The sequence below is a fragment of the Miscanthus floridulus genome, chromosome 8 (assembly GCF_019320115.1).
Source record: "Miscanthus floridulus cultivar M001 chromosome 8, ASM1932011v1, whole genome shotgun sequence".
Taxonomy (NCBI): Eukaryota; Viridiplantae; Streptophyta; class Magnoliopsida; order Poales; family Poaceae; genus Miscanthus; species Miscanthus floridulus.
In genome coordinates this window covers 195,860,715-195,876,395 of record NC_089587.1, presented here as the reverse complement: position 1 = coordinate 195,876,395, position 15,681 = coordinate 195,860,715, and the positions used below count along the sequence as shown (strand labels likewise).

Sequence of the window (15,681 nt, the reverse complement as noted above, 5' to 3'; positions counted from 1 at the left end):
TTGCATCAAGAACCCCAAATTATTTTTCAACCACTTTTATACTTTATTTTTTTATTTGCGTTAGAAACTCCGTCCTACTCTTTATTCTTTCCCACATTCTTCCACCTTCAAATTGGCCGATGGATATCTGCGCGATTAGGTCGTTTTTCTGAAGTGCGGAAATATTGGGAGCTGAGATATGGAGTTCTTAGAGAGCAATTTTTTCAAGCTTACTGAAAAAATCAAGATTGGGAGTGAATATTGGAAACTTTTGGAGGTGCTCTATGTATTATGTTCAAAAATGAACAAATGAGAGAAGAAAAAAAAGGTAATTTTGATTCGTGACCCAAATATATACCTACTAACTTTTAAGTTTTCACACTTGTGTCTTTTAATTAATTTGCTAGCCCTATGTCCTTACCCCGTGCATCAGTACCGGTTGATTGATAGCTAATGTTCTCTGTCACCACCAGCACCTCTCCACAAAACCCAACAGCACCAACTGTTCCGATGTCGCCCCAATAACGTAGAACCACTCGCAGTCTGTTTGTTTGGCTGGTTCGTATCGTTGCTGGTTCATGAAGAAGTACTGCTGGCTGGTTTGTGTGAGAGAAAAACACTGTTCCGGCTGAAAATTTACGATCGTTTACGACAAGCCACAGCCAAACGAACAAGCTGTCGATCGGCCGTGGGGGACCCTGGCTAACTGGATTCATTGATGAACGAACCACGGCTAGAATGAAGTCCAGCCACACTGCCACGGCGAGCACTATGGGTGTGTTTAGTTCCTCCCAAATTCCCAACTTTAACGCTATGAAAAAAGAAGATTCTCCGTCACATCAAACTTGCGGCCAAATAAAAACAAACGCTACTGTACCTACAGTGTTCTCGGCGGTGCTAATTCGGCCGAACTGGCTATATATATAGCACGTGTTTGCGTGCACCGGCGGCAACACAGCCCAGACTGCTAAGCCTTCAACATCGAGTGTATTACCTCGGCCTCTCTTCTCTCTCGCGGCACGTACGTACGCAGGGATACAATACAAAGCCAGCTCGCAGCACCAGCAAAGCTTGTGAGGCATGGGGAGTGTGCCAGAGGAGGAGAAGGCCCTGGGCTTCGGCGGCCTGGTGAGCGACCTGAGGGAGGTGTACGAGAGCGGCAGGACCCAGAACCTGGAGTGGCGGCAGTCGCAGCTCAGGGGTCTCGTCAGGCTCCTGGAGGAGAAGGAGGAGGAGATCTTCGACGCGCTCCACGAGGACCTGGGCAAACACCGCGTCGAGGCCTTCAGAGACGAGGTTGGTTGGTTTCTTGCGTGTCTGAATACCCTCTCTGCGTTGTGTGTTCATTTGATAAACGAGCCCTCTCTGGTTGTTGTTATTCGCTCGTGTTCGATCAGGTTGGGGTTCTGAAGAAGTCTGTCGTCGACAAGCTGCAAAACCTCAAGAACTGGGCGGCTCCGGAGAAGGCAAGAAAGCTCTCTCTGGCTAATACTAATACGCAGGACCTTATGCCTGCATGTAGATCGACAAGCATGCTGTCAGTTTATCAGTATGGATTTCCTCATGACCTTAGGCTGATGCATTTGGTCATGCCTTAACACTTGTGATTACAGGCTCACACGCCGCTCGTTGCCTTCCCGGCGACGGCGCTGGTGGTGCCGGAGCCGCTCGGGGTTGTGCTCATCTACTCAAGCTGGAATCTCCCAATAGGTGAGGCCGCCGATGAACTCTTTGCTTTGCTTTACATTAGGCGTGCTTGCAGCGAACAATAAGATGATTAAATGTGCTTCTCTCTAGAAACTGGGAGAGATACTACTGATCTGACTGAATGACTCAGAACATTAATTAATATAAATCCCAATCTAGAAGAAAGTACGCTAGCTTCTTGCTTTTAACAACAAAATATATAGCTAGGGACTGAAAGGCAATTATATATATGTTGGTTAGACATCACATCATCGTATCAATTTCAAGTATAACTTGCTAAAACTGTTGATTGAGTGAGTCGCATTGGTGACCCGCACGAAATGCATGACCGTGTGTGTGTGTCAAGTGTGTGGTGCAAAATTTGCCAACCTACACAGCTCCACAAGTATAGCTTCATTACTTTTGCAACAATATCCTCAGTTACATCGAGTTGGACCCTAGTCAAAGTTATAGATACTTTCTCCTATCACAATTCATTTACAAATAAAGTTCACCTAGATTTGCTCGATCTAAGTCAAACTGATTACCTTTTGCTACCGATTTCTAGAATTTTACATACGACAACACGAAATTAATACTAGAATGTTTTTCCATTAAAGCCTATTTAAGTGTCATATATCCATGATTGCGTCGTTTCAGTGGCTGTTCAAAATAATATAATGCTAGTGAGACACAGTACGAATTGTAAGCACTTTCCTAGGTATAGGCTTTATGTATCACTACTCGACTCCATTGATTTTGATTGTGCAACTTAGATGTGTTTTATTAAACGTCTCTTTCCAAAATGCAACGTTGATTAAGAGCAATACTGCACTCGCACTGCTGCCAAGAACCTAACAAAAAAGGTCCAACCCAAGGTCCAAATGATCGCTAGTACTACTACCCAACTACAGCCCACAAGCTAGCGTAATCATTGGTGCAGAGCTAGCGTAACAGCCGTGTCTCGTGACTTAACCAGCCTGTCTGATGGCGATAGTGCTTGTGCGTCGCCTTTGTGAATTGTGACAGGTAGATCTCGAACGTGTTCTCCTTGTCCTTTGGCTTGCTGATGGTTGGACTTTTAGGGCACGATCGGTGAAAGAAACTAAACCTGCAGGAACCGTTTGTTATCGCAACCGACTACTCGAAAACCAAATGTTGGTGCACCTCATGTGATTGAGAAGAGCCGAAGTTGAGATCAAAAAAGAGGCGCGATTGATAACGAAATCGTCATCTTCGCTCATGTTTCTGCTCGTTTCACGTGTGCAGGCCTAGCTCTGGAACCGCTCTCCGGAGCCCTGGCGGCCGGCAACGTTGTGGTGGTGAAGCCATCGGAGCTGGCGCCGTCCACCTCGGCGTTCCTCGCGGCCAACCTACCCAAGTTCCTGGACTCCAAGGCCGTGAAGGTCGTCGAGGGCGGCCCTGAGGTCGGGGACAAGCTCATGGACCACCCATGGGACAAGGTTCTCTTCACTGGTACGTAATCCACTACACGAGAGGCCTCTCTGCCTGCCTCTGAACAGATATGAACTACCACTACTTGCATGAGCGTATATCCGATCTGACGGCCCGTTACGTTTCCTGGCCTGGTGTTTGTTTGTTTCTCAGGCAGCAGCCGTGTTGGGCGCCTCATCATGACCAAGGCCGCCGAGCACCTCACCCCGGTGGCGCTTGAGCTCGGCTCCAAGTGCCCCTGCATCGTCGACTGGCTTGACAGCAACAGGGACAGCCAGGTAGCGGTGAATCGCATTATTGGAGCCAAATGGTCCACCTGCTCCGGCCAAGCCTGCATCGCCATCGACTACCTGCTGGTGGAGGAGGAATTTGCTCCGATTCTGGTCTGCCCCCAATAGCCTCCGATGTGCATATCATATATATGACATCTTCTGCTCTAGTATGTTACCGCATCTGATCTGACAACGACGCTTGTTTGTTCCCCTGATGAATGAAGATCGAGATGCTCAAGTCGACGCTGGAGAGGTTCTTCACCAGGCCAGAGTACATGGCGCGCATTCTGAACGAGAAGCATTTCCAGAGGCTGAGTGGCTTCCTGGCCGACCGCAGGGTGGCGTCCTCCGTGGTCCATGGCGGGCACTTCAACCCCAAGACGCTGTAAGGCACCCAACGCAAAGCAGTGTAGTGTTACCACAGAAACCGGCCGGCGCCTCTGCTTGACGTTGACGCCATGTCATGTTCCCGATTGTGTTGTGCAGGAGCATCGAGCCCACGCTTCTGCTGAATCCCCCGCTGGACTCTGACATCATGACGGAGGAGATATTCGGCCCGCTGCTCCCGATCATCACGGTGCGCAGTGAGCGTTCTAGCTGACGCTTTATTCCCTGGCTGAATCTGAATGGAGTAGATAGTACCTCTGCTGAACGAACAGCCAGCCAATGCATCATCTGTTTTCTCCAGGTGAAGAAGATCGAGGACAGCATCAAGTTCCTCAAGTCGAAGCCGAAGCCGCTGGCGATCTACGCCTTCACCAGGAACGAGAAGCTGAAGCAGCGGATCATCGACGAGACGTCGTCGGGGAGCGTAACGTTCAACGACGCCATCGTGCAGGTGCGCAACACTAATCACTCGCTCCCGCCCGTGACTGACACTGACCTGCACCTTCTTCTTCTACTACTACTGAATTCAATGCACGACGTTTCTCCTGCAAAATTTTGCTTGCAGTATGGCCTGGACAGCATCCCGTTCGGTGGCGTGGGGTTCGGGCAGTACCACGGTAAGTACTCGTTTGAGATGTTCAGCCACAAGAAGGCGGTGTTCAAGAGGAGCTTCCTCATCGAGTTCATGTTCCGGTACCCGCCGTGGGACGAGATCAAGATCGGGATGCTCAGGCGCGTCTACCAATTCGACTACGTCTCGCTCTTCCTCGCGATAATCGGCCTAAGGAGATAAAGCAGCCGGAGCCTGCCGGCCAGATAGCCGGAGAGGAAGAGGCCGGCGGTGATGAGTGAATAATAGAGCAAAAAGAATTTGCCCCTACAGTTGCTAATGGTCAAGTGTGAGCAGCAACGGTTAAGGATTCTCTTATACTGATCGATGAATATGAATATGTAAATGTCCCATCTGTACAACAAAGCGTCTATACTGTTGTTTTATACGTGTCTGTCAATTTATTGGACCAGAAGATTTAAGAATAATGGATTATCCTTTTAGTTTGTGCTTTTCTTGAACAACAGCCACATTGCAACCCTCATCCCTTTTTCAAAAAAGAAAAAAAGAAACCCACTCAGGCTAGGCTATGTCAATGCAAAATATTGTACTAAGCATTAAGGATGTGGTTTGAAACCTGGCCTAGGAGGTGCTGGCCATGCACGTCGATCCAACCCCAGACATCCAAAATTGGACACGAGGTCCCAAAGCAAACAAGCCCTCATCGTTTATCTCGATTAGACCCAAGCACATCCAAATTCGGACACCAGGTCCGAAAGCAAACAAGCCCTCATTGCTTATCCTGATTAGACCCTAGGAAAGCTGCCTGGCTAGGCATCCAGTGCGTCCAATTTTGACAACCTGTATTGTTGTCAACAACCAAACAACATATAAATGACTGTCACTTATTCCCTTCCATTCCTTAATTATTGTTCTTTGGACAAGGTTGAGGTAAAACTTTTAAACTTAGTATCAATAACATTTAAAATATTTCTGAAGACATTAAGAAAACATGTGACAATTAGTAGTTTTTTTAAAAAAAAACTTCAATAAAATTACACATTTGTTGATTTTTCTATAATATTGTAATAGAAATAACAGTCGAAGTTATGTTGGGGAGGTTGTGTCACTGTTTGAAACAACAAAGATTCTGAAAGTGGAGAGTTGTTCTTTTTATGACTTGGCATGGAATTAAAGAAAAGAGATGAGAACAGTACCCACCTATGGTTTTAGATAGAGTGACGTGGTACAATGCACCCGGAAAAGTCTAGGGAGGGCCCGAAAAGGTAAAAGGTACTCCCTCCATTTCAAATTAAAGTTGTTTTGGCTTTTCTAAGTCCATAACTTTTGCTACGGATCTAGATATATGCTATGTCTAAGATACATATAAAATATTATGTACCTATAAACAGTGGTGGATCTAGGACAAAATCCTGGGGGGGGGGGGGGGGGGGCTGAACAAGCTGTTGTGCTGGGCGCTGGCCACTGGCTACTACCGTGCTGCGCTTGCTACTTGCTGGTGCGGGCGTTGTGCTACGTTGCTGCTCCATGGGCGTGGCCGCGGATAGGGGGGACTCGAGCCCCCCAACCCCGGTGGACAGATCCTGCCACTACCTATAAAAGCGAAAACGACTTATAAATTGGAATGAAGATAGCAATAAAGTCATCGGAAGTTCAGGAATGTTGCTGAGGATACCCTAGTTCAGATATACAAGTATACAACTAGCAGTTCATTGACCTACCTATACTAATTTCAATAATGAACAAGGTAAACCAACCAAATTCCATTCATAAAACATAGATGGGTAAGTAGAAACATATATGCAATTGAAGAGATCACACAAATCCAGCAGTACAGATGGTTATCACAACACTACCATGCTCACACATTCTGTTCAGCCCTAAACAGAAAAGAACACCCCTCCCATACATATACTCACGTATTCTTGGCAGTCCAATCTTGTCCAGCGATCCATCATTGTGACTGACTCTTCCCAAGAAGTTTCTCCAGCTGTCCATTTGAAAGTGCATTTACTGTATCTGCAATTATATAGCAAAATGTTGACTGTTGGTATCAACCAAGGTAGAAGTATGCTAATATGCTTAAATAGTTACATGGAAACAACAGTGCAACTGACAGGTTTAAGAGCGCTCAAGGTTTAAACACTAACCGTCCGCGCCACCAACATGCTGGCCATTGACAAACACCTGTGGCACAGTATGCCGCCCAACTAGGTCCAGGAGAACACTTTGAATGTCACGCCCATCCTCTGTATGGCATGTGTATATTATTAGGCTTCGTAATTCTTGCAGACAAACCCCCCAAAACATGTGATTGCATTGAAGTTGCATACGAATCAAGGTTCAAGGATGATTACCTCGGGTATCTAGTTCAACAACATACGGATCTTCCTTGAGATCTCGAAATATGCGCTTAGCACGCATGGAGTGGCTATGAGAAAGAGAGCAAAGGAGCATTTAGTAACAAAAGTCACCACTACAAGTACTTCATACTGGGAAAATAACCAGACCATGAAAAGAAGTGTTTTGTTTTCTTTTCAAATTTTTATTTAGGTACCAGTCCAGGACTTCACTTCACCTGGCATATTTCATCACATTATCTGATAACCTTAGTACCTTACTAGAGCTTAAAGCATTAGAGTAATTGTCCATTCTGTGCTTGTGTAGCAGTACCATTTTTCATGAATACGCAAGAGAGCCATGTATCTTTGCATTAAGTCTATAGCAGTAACCCATGTGACAAGAGACAGATTAATATCCAAGCAAGACATGATGCGAGAAATGAAAAGGGAGAACCCTTGATGTAAGTAAAATGCTTCTCTGATAAAGCAACAGCAACCATAATGTTATTTTGTCAGCGCACACTGGATTTCAAGGAAATGGAAAGAACAGCCAGCTCATAACCATAATGGAATGTTTGTTTCCTCCTCCTGAACTTTAGTCGCTGTCCCATCGGATGTATGGACACATGCATGTAGTATTAAATATAGACTAATTACGAAACTAAATGCACATATTGGAACTGTTTTGCGAGACGAATTTTTTAAGCCTCATTAGTCCATGATTTGACAATGTGGTGCTACAGTAGATGTGTTAATAACGGATTAATTAGACTTAATAAATTCGTCTCGCGGATTACTGAGAACTGATGTAATTTGTTTTGTTATTACTATCCGAACACTCGATGTGACAACCCATGTGACACCTCTAAACTTTAGTCTTTGGATTTAAACACCCATGAATGGCCAGCTTGTTCGGCTGATCCACTCTCCCCTTGTTTCAGCTTATTCTCTCTCACAGAACACTATTGAATCATCCGAAATCAGCTAAAAACGTATCAGCCGAACAGGGCAGGGAAGGTGAGGGCATATTAAGGGGGGATTCTCACTGTTCTCTGATTCAACAGGGGTGAGTTTTGAGAAGGTCCTTAAGCTGGATTTTCACAAATAAATGCTTAGAATTATAACTACAAGGACACTACAGATATACCTGCTCAATATACACAATGCTTGTTGTACGATGCCTACTGTACTTCTGGCCACAGAATCAGAAACCAAGGCCCAAGCTTATAAATTCAAACTCATCTATGGCCACTGTCATGGATACTACTATGGTGTGCGTGTCTAGGTATAACCATACAACAAGTCAGTTCAAATCCAAATCGTCACTCTGCAAGTAACAGGCCAACTGGCTCCAGCTTAAGACAGTTGGGCTTGTTAGGTCTGTGAACAAAATAGTTCCCCCACATGAAACAATAGTATACACTGTATAATTCACATGAGGTGCTGATCCACAACAGTATGATCTGAAGTTCTGAACCTATAGCCTATGGCCTATTTTACTTGTAATAGAGTGTAGACCAGCATCTTATGCCATAAACTAGAGCAGCATAATCTGCAGAACAAAGCAATCGCACCAGACCCGTGTTTCATCAAAACATGAAACAGTTAATGGGTTCCATTTTTCAATTTTAGCAGCTAAGCCGCTCGATTTGCACCGCAGGAACCACATCCGCAATACCACTGAACGAAACCCAACCAATTCTCCACTTCCTGGTGCTCAATTGCACGGGAAATGTCCTAATTCGCACCCAACCATCTGCAAAATCCATCCAATTCACGATACAAACCAAGCCTTCGCCAAGCAAAACAGCTGCTAGACTGGGAACTTGATGGGACCTTAACTACGCGCTTAGTTACACTCGGCTGCCCCTACCGCCTTGGATCCCGAAGATCTCCCAGATTTCCAGGCTGAAAGCGAGCAAAGCAGAGAAAGAGGTATGCCGAAGCGGTTGGTGTTTGAGTGGTAGGACTTACGGGCAGTAGGTCTTGGAGAAGATGGTGATGCGGTTGGAGTAGATGGCGTTCTGTACGAAAGCCGACGGCGACCGCGTCGCCGCCGCGAACTCCGCCGCGGCGAGGAGGAAGAAGACGAGAAACGCCAATCTGACCAGAGCCATGACCCTCGATGGATCGACCCGAGCCGTTCGGTCCTTTCCTCTCTCGTCTTTTTCCAGGAAGGCCGAAGAGACTAGATCCAGCGTTAGCCCATTGGGCTTTTGTATTTCGTGTAGCTTGGGGAAGGAAAAAGTCTATTTTGCTCCCTCATCTTTTGCGCTAGTTCACATTTGCTCCCTCATCTCTAAAACCAGGCACGTGACCTCCCTCATCTCTCTAAACCACGCACCTGAACTCCCTCGATGGTTTGGCCTCCGGTATTTGCTGAGCCAGGCTAAAAATAGAAGACGCGAGTGCCCGCTGGTCACGCTCCTCTTTTTCCCCGAGTCCATGCGCGCCGCCGCCACTCCATGCGCGTCGCCGCCACCGTCTTGCCGCGCCGCCATTAGGTTTGTCGTCATTGCTAGCCTGAAATCCTCCATGGCCCCTGGCACATCTCGCGTCCTCCTGCCGCAGCCTCCGTCCACAGAAGCGCCGCCGCTAGGAGGGAGCGGGCTGCCGCTAATCTGGTGCCCATACTGCGGGAAGGGGCGGATTTTGGAGCTGGTGTCGAATACAGATGAGCACCCAATGGAAAGGTTCTTCAAATGCCCGAGGAAGTATAGACAGGTTAGATTTTTGAAATTTCTGGTGTTAATTGAAAGCTAGGGTTTGTACAGTGCAAACTGATTTTCCTTTTTTTTTAGTTTCCTCGCTGTGATTTCTACATGTTCGAAGAAGAATATGCCAACTTTCTTGTTCATTATGGGATGCTTCAAGAATCCGAGATGTGCCATTACCGTCCACTGGAGACGACAGATTGTGTGGAAGTTGAGGTGTATGAACAGGCGCTACCACTGATGAAGAAAGAACCTGTTGGGGTGTATGATCCTCGGAGGACTGTGGCTTCGGCCAAGAAGGGAGGCACGAAGAAGCAAAAACATTGGAATTGGATGATGTGTGTTGGCATTGCTGTCCTAGTGTTGTTAGGTTTCAATTCGGCCATTCTCCTTGTGTTAGTTGTCATGCAAATGTATAAATGACAACTGCTTATGTTTAATTTTCCATTGTAAAATGGTTCCAGTGACTTGTTCCTCAGTTATCAATGCATATGACTATGTCTAACTTATAATTGTCATGTACTGATGTGTCCAGTTCTAGTTTACTGCGTACATAAGAGGAAATAGATAACAACAGTCTAAAGTTATGTGAACCAAATGTGGAGCTCTTTGCTAGAGAATGACCTATGGGCCAGCACATGATATTGCATCTACTAGCCAAAATGACTAGTGAAACTAATTTTTAGCATATTCATCAGGACAATATGACGACGTATTTTTATAACCACTTATGCAAACCGTTAAATCCACTCAGCAGACAACCAAACAAACTTATTTATCAGATTATACAGATTTTCACCTAGTCAGAATGAAGGAGATAGAACCAACCAAACACGCCCTCCTTCATACCGATATAGTTCATTTTCTTATGCATGTACTCGTTTGCTGCAAACTTGCACCATCGTTTAGGACGCAGACAACAGAGCTAAAAGCACATGCTACATACTAATTGCCTAAACGTCGACGACATGTCCTTGTCAGTCGGAACCAGTAACGAAACGTCAACGACAGCAGAGTATCACAGCTCCACAAGAACATTCGGTACCTGAGGTAGTATACACTCCAAATTCTAACACACAATTTATTTGGGAGCAAAAGACCACATGTGTTTGCCTAACATTAAGACAATATTCCATGTTAGGGTGAACGGTACATAACTTCATGAGCAACCTAACTTGCCCTTCTCCGCCTAGAGTAGTGCAGGTAAGCTGAATCCAGGCCCTGATTATGACATTGTCACGCGTCTCCGCCCAGATGGGTATTGCACCTTTCAGAACTCACCAGCTATGAACTAAGGGGTGTTTGGTTCCATGGACTAAATTTTAGTCCATGTCACATCGGACGTTCGGATGCTATTTAGGAGAACTAAATATGAGTTAATTATAAAACTAATTACATAGATGGAGACTAATTTACGAGACGAATTTATTAAGCCTAATTAATCTGCCATTAGCACATATTTACTGTAGCACCACATTGTCAAATCATGGACTAATTAGGCTTAAAAAATTCGTCTCGCAAATTAGCCACAATCTGTGCAATTAGTTATTTTTTCGTCTATATTTAATACTTCATGCATGTGTCCAAACATTCGATGGGACAGGGACTAAAATTTTCCTGTAGGAACCAAACACCCCCTAAGAAAGATTGTGGCACATGTTCTGCAGAAGAGAACATGCCCTGGTTGCTGCTGGGTTCGTGGTGCATATATCACTTCTTCACCTCACTGGACTCATCTGCGTGTCCAGTTCCTTTCCCAATCATTTTCATTGAAATGACAACACACGTAAATGCAAATAGATAAGGCCAGATGGTTCACATAACTTAAGACAAATTGTCATACATGGCAGTTCTAGTTTACTGCGTACATAAGAGGAAATAGATAACAACAGTCTAAAGTTTCTTGCATACATAATTGTCATACATCATAAAGGGCATATTTATTCAAGTTTGGCATACAACCAGACACACAAACACATCACAACTTATCAGATTTCTATGGAGGAAGAATCTAGAGTGGATTAGTTCCATATTTGTTTGGAATAGGCTTCTTCTTTGCTGGCTCTTGAGCAGACACATGAGCAGATGCAGTCCCACCAGTTAGCTGTACATTAACACTGCAGTTAACATTGGAAGTGGGCACTCTAGCTTGCAGGTTAATTGTAGCTGACCCAGAAGGAATTGTTGAAACCCTTGCACGTGCACTTGATTTGATGACGTTTTGTGAGTTTGTTGCCTTTGCCTACAACAATCAGAAGAAGCTAGAATTAATTTTAAATACAACTTGCATAACATAAAACTTGAAGATGTTGGTAAACATACCTTTTTCATGCTCTGTGCACTAGATACATCAGATGTGGCAGTCCTTTTTGTACCACTTGCCGTGCTCTTTTGTGTATTGGAAAGCACAACCATAGCATTTGGGTTACCTCATGTAGCTGACTTATATCCTGTTGGCTGTGATACTGGAACTGACTTATATCCTGTTGGCTGTGATACTGGAACTGACTGAGAGCTACCTCCTGCTCTCTGAGAACCTCCTGCATGTGAAGGTCCTGCTCCACTTATGTTCGTACATGTTGACTTGTTGTGTCCAGGCAAGCGGCATTTGCTGCATCTAATAATTGTTCCAGTTTTTGACATTTTAGTGGCCTTTCTCACTTCTGTTGGTTCCCTTCTCCTCTCAGTCTTTGGCCTGCTAGGCATTTTCACATAACCAGGAGCTCTAAGGGGTTCCCTATCAGATGCAGGCCAGCTATTCATACCCTCAACTGGGTTTAAGCAATGACTATATGTTTGGTTGAAGTGGTGTACAGAGTAGCAGTCAGCCACATATTCATCTAGGCGGTTGGTCTTGAATAATATACATGAAATAGCATGGCAACAAGGAAGTCCAGACAATTGCCAATACCTACAGGAACATTTCTTTGACACCAAATCCACTGTGAATCTATTGTCAAAATGCTGAACTTCAAATTTGTCGTTCCCATTGCAGATGGCATGGCAGTGTGCAGACATAGAAATGTAGACATTAAATTTTTTATTGATGTTTGGGCAGATAACCATTGTCCACTTCTATGATTTAGTTCTTTGTTCTTGGATCCTGACCATTACTTTCCTTCTAATAGTTTCAAGCATGGTGATTATAGGAAAGAACCTAGCCTCGATGATCCATTTGTTGAATGACTCACAAATATTATTATCTACGGAGTCACAATTAGAACCCAACCTGAACCAAGCTCGGCTCCAATGCTGAGGATGTGTGTTCATTATAGCTTGTGCACCTGCTCTAGTGTGTTGTGCTAGCTTTGCTCTTGCCAAGTTGAAAAGCATCAAACAAGGTGCTTTGGCACACCTCCAAAAATTTTTCTGGTAGTCCTTCTTCGTAAACTCCTTCTTCTAGTTTGCATAAATGTGCCTAGCACAGTTCCTGTGTTCAGCTTCAGGTGCCCATTTGCTGACAGCATTAAGAATTCCCTGAACAAGTTGGAAATATTATAAATCATCTGCCTTCATAGTTACAAATTTTAACATAACAAATGTTTTACAGCAGCATACCTTTTGCTGGTCTAAGATGAAAACCCATCCATGTCCTTCCTGCACACCAACATCCCTAAAGAGCATATCACAGAACCAATCCCAATTGTCGTTGTTCTCCTTGTCCACAACTGCCTAGGCAATAGGGTACATCTGGTTATTGGCATCCCTCCCAATAGCACAAAGAAGTTCACCGTTAGTTGCTCCTTTGAAAAAGCATCCATCTAACCCAACAACTTTCCTACAGCCAGCTTTGAACCCTTCTTTGCAAGCATGTAGACACATGTACATTCTTCTAAAAATAGGAGGCTCTACATTATCTTCCTTGTTCACAATAACGTTGCTTCCTGGGTTGCTTCTGAGAAGCTCCATTTGGTAGTCATACAGCCTAGAGTACTGCTTTTTAGTTGCATCCAAAGCTTTCTGCATCACTAGTGATTTTGCTCTCTTTAGCTTCGACTTAGAAACGGTTGCAAACATTTCTTCTTGAACTGTCTGCTGCATGTGAGGTATTTTCCAACATGGGTTGGCAAAAATAAACTTTTCATATTTCCTAGCAATTACAGCTGAGGTCACTAGTTTATTGTCTCTTCTAGGTGGACACATGTGATTATTTGTAAATGTAGATATTTGCCAACTATCAGACCTAGAAGTATTTGACAATAGACATACCCATGGACAACCTTCCCAGTCACATATTGCCCTCACCCTCTTTGGGTCATTCTTAATAAACCGAATAACCTTTCTCTCATCCAAGCCATGCTTAAGTGCAGCCTTCTTGAATTGCTTCTTGGAACTAAATTTCATTCCCAACTTAAACTTGACAACATGCTTCTTCTTATTAAATCTTGGATATAGGCTACCTTGCCCTATACCTCCTAACTCATCAATAGATTCTGCATCACTACTATCTAAATATGGAGTGTTGTTGCCATCATCCTCATCCTCCTGTTCATTTTGAGGCCTAGAATCAACACCTTCATATATCACATCATCTAAGCTCGCTGCCTCACCCTTCTTTATCTTCTTGAAATCCTTAAATTTCTTATGAATTTGGGTTGCTTATTCATCATCACCAGAACTACATGAGTCTCCAGGCATGTACTCACCGTCAGTGTTAGACATCTCATCTCCATTTGTGTCTCCTGGCATGTTATTTGGAGTACAGTAAAATTGACTGACAAGGTCAACTTGCTTGTCTATTTCTTTGCTTTCACCTTTCCAAATAGTCAAAGGTTGCAGATCTTCATCTTCTATCTCATTATCCTTGGAATTTTCTTCCATCTCTTCCTCATAGACACTTACTTCAATAGCTGCATCATGCTCATGATTTTCAGCATACACATCTGCAACATCACCTTCAACAATGCAGTCAGACATGATCTGGCACACTTTGTCATCAACTAAAGCTCTCAGGCCTATGCTCATGTCTCTCCCTGGAAATAGCCAATGCAAAATTGTGCCTTCTTTGACATTGCAATGATCACGGAGATGGCCAACAACTTCAGGCAGCGACAACTTGTCTCGGTCGATGTAAGACATAGCTTGAGTACCTCCAACATAAAACACTCCATTGCTATTCCTCAAGAACTCCCCATTAAAATGAAACCGAACAGGGAGGAAGTCATAACCATCCATGCCTAATCACGTGACACCTACATGTAGAAGATATAGGCTACGAGGTTTGGTACTAATAAAATAGGTGCGGTAAGAACATTAGTGCTTAAAATAGGACTACAAGTGCTTAAAATAGGACTACTGATGTACCCATTACTTGTTAAATTACACAATCACCAAGAAAAACAACTCAAAAATACAGGATCCATTTGCAGCTTAGCGCTCGCTGTGGTCAGTGGCACCGTGCTCGCGAGTTGGCGTGATGCGCTCGCCGAGGCCTAGTAGCACCGCTCCTACATGCGCGCTGCGCCCGGCGCCTGCCCAGGCCCAGCGGCACCGCTCGCTGCGCCCAACGCCCACTGCCCCGCCGCCTCTCGCAACTCGAATGCCGGAGCTAGGGTTCGTCAGTTTGGGGGATTTTTTTGGAACGAACAGAGTCGATCAGATCTTGGGCACGGGCACTTCTACTTGATTTAGTGCTGACTCGGCGAATACCGGAGGCCAAACCACCGAGGGAGGTCAGGTGCGTGGTTTGGAGAGATGAGGGAGGTCTTGTGCCTGGTTTTAGAGATGAGGGAGCAAAAGTGAACTAGCGCAAAAGATGAGGGAGCAAAAGTGGACTTTTTCCCTTGGGGAATGAAATTTGCTCGGCTTTGGGCCCATAACATGTATGGTGCAACTCTCAACGTTTTGTTTTATACAGTTGGAGAATGAAATCAACTTTAAAGTTTCAAAGGAGAGCAAATAGTCTACTTCGGCTCCTTCAAAAGAAAGTCTAGTTTGGTAATGGTGTGAAGAAACCAAATGCTATCTCTTGTGGGAGAGGTTCAAATGATTGAATTGACTGCACGAATTCATCTTATAATTGCACTATGCTTAAGGGGAAAATATGCACCGTTTTTCCTTTTCATTTTTTTATTCAAACTAATTTAGTTTTACCAACTCTGTGAACATCATCAATGTGCACTACACAACCCACCTAGTAGTCACATTTTAGATCTTGTTTCTTGTATGGAGTTCATATGAACATCATCAATTGCGCTATGCTTCGTTTGGATGTAGATATTGGAGGGCTTGGAATTGAATTGGGTTGAATACCAAATCAGACTAGTTTTGGAAAT

The 15,681-nt window shown here is 44.4% G+C and overlaps 2 protein-coding genes and 1 pseudogene across 2 annotated transcripts; 1 reads left to right on the top strand and 2 right to left on the bottom strand.

Annotated features, from left to right (window-relative positions):
* The first annotated feature begins 930 nt into the window (after nt 1-930).
* Nucleotides 931-4,835, top strand: LOC136474464 (aldehyde dehydrogenase family 3 member F1-like). The gene is made up of 9 exons (XM_066472032.1): nt 931-1,275; nt 1,377-1,445; nt 1,593-1,689; nt 2,935-3,141; nt 3,274-3,503; nt 3,617-3,777; nt 3,879-3,969; nt 4,081-4,230; nt 4,345-4,835. Exons 1-9 carry the CDS (start codon nt 1,060-1,062, stop codon nt 4,570-4,572), a joined length of 1,449 nt encoding a protein of 482 aa, XP_066328129.1. The 5' UTR covers nt 931-1,059; the 3' UTR covers nt 4,573-4,835.
* A 1,300-nt stretch (nt 4,836-6,135) lies between these two features.
* Nucleotides 6,136-8,868, bottom strand: LOC136474463 (monothiol glutaredoxin-S6-like). Its single transcript, XM_066472031.1, has 4 exons — nt 8,667-8,868; nt 6,708-6,781; nt 6,501-6,599; nt 6,136-6,369 (listed from the first exon to the last, which is right to left on the bottom strand). Exons 1-4 carry the CDS (start codon nt 8,807-8,809, stop codon nt 6,305-6,307), a joined length of 381 nt encoding a protein of 126 aa, XP_066328128.1. The 5' UTR covers nt 8,810-8,868; the 3' UTR covers nt 6,136-6,304.
* Nucleotides 8,869-11,836: 2,968 nt separating this feature from the next.
* On the bottom strand, nt 11,837-14,581 carry LOC136470456 (uncharacterized; annotated as a pseudogene).
* Between the last annotated feature and the right edge of the window lie 1,100 nt (nt 14,582-15,681).

What these genes read in the sequence shown, in the direction of transcription:
- LOC136474464 (XM_066472032.1), top strand. Translation starts at nt 1,060, where the DNA reads ATGGGGAGTGTGCCAGAGGAGGAGAAGGCCCTGGGCTTCGGCGGCCTG. An exon ending in ACTGGGCGGCTCCGGAGAAG is followed by an intron (nt 1,446 to 1,592) that starts GCAAGAAAGCTC and finishes TTGTGATTACAG; the next exon opens with GCTCACACGCCGCTCGTTGC. An exon ending in AGGAATTTGCTCCGATTCTG is followed by an intron (nt 3,504 to 3,616) that starts GTCTGCCCCCAA and finishes TGATGAATGAAG; the next exon opens with ATCGAGATGCTCAAGTCGAC.
- LOC136474463 (XM_066472031.1), bottom strand. Translation starts at nt 8,809, where the DNA reads ATGGCTCTGGTCAGATTGGCGTTTCTCGTCTTCTTCCTCCTCGCCGCG. An exon ending in TTCTCCAAGACCTACTGCCC is followed by an intron (nt 6,782 to 8,666) that starts GTAAGTCCTACC and finishes TCTTTCTCATAG; the next exon opens with CCACTCCATGCGTGCTAAGC. An exon ending in GCATGTTGGTGGCGCGGACG is followed by an intron (nt 6,370 to 6,500) that starts GTTAGTGTTTAA and finishes ATATAATTGCAG; the next exon opens with ATACAGTAAATGCACTTTCA.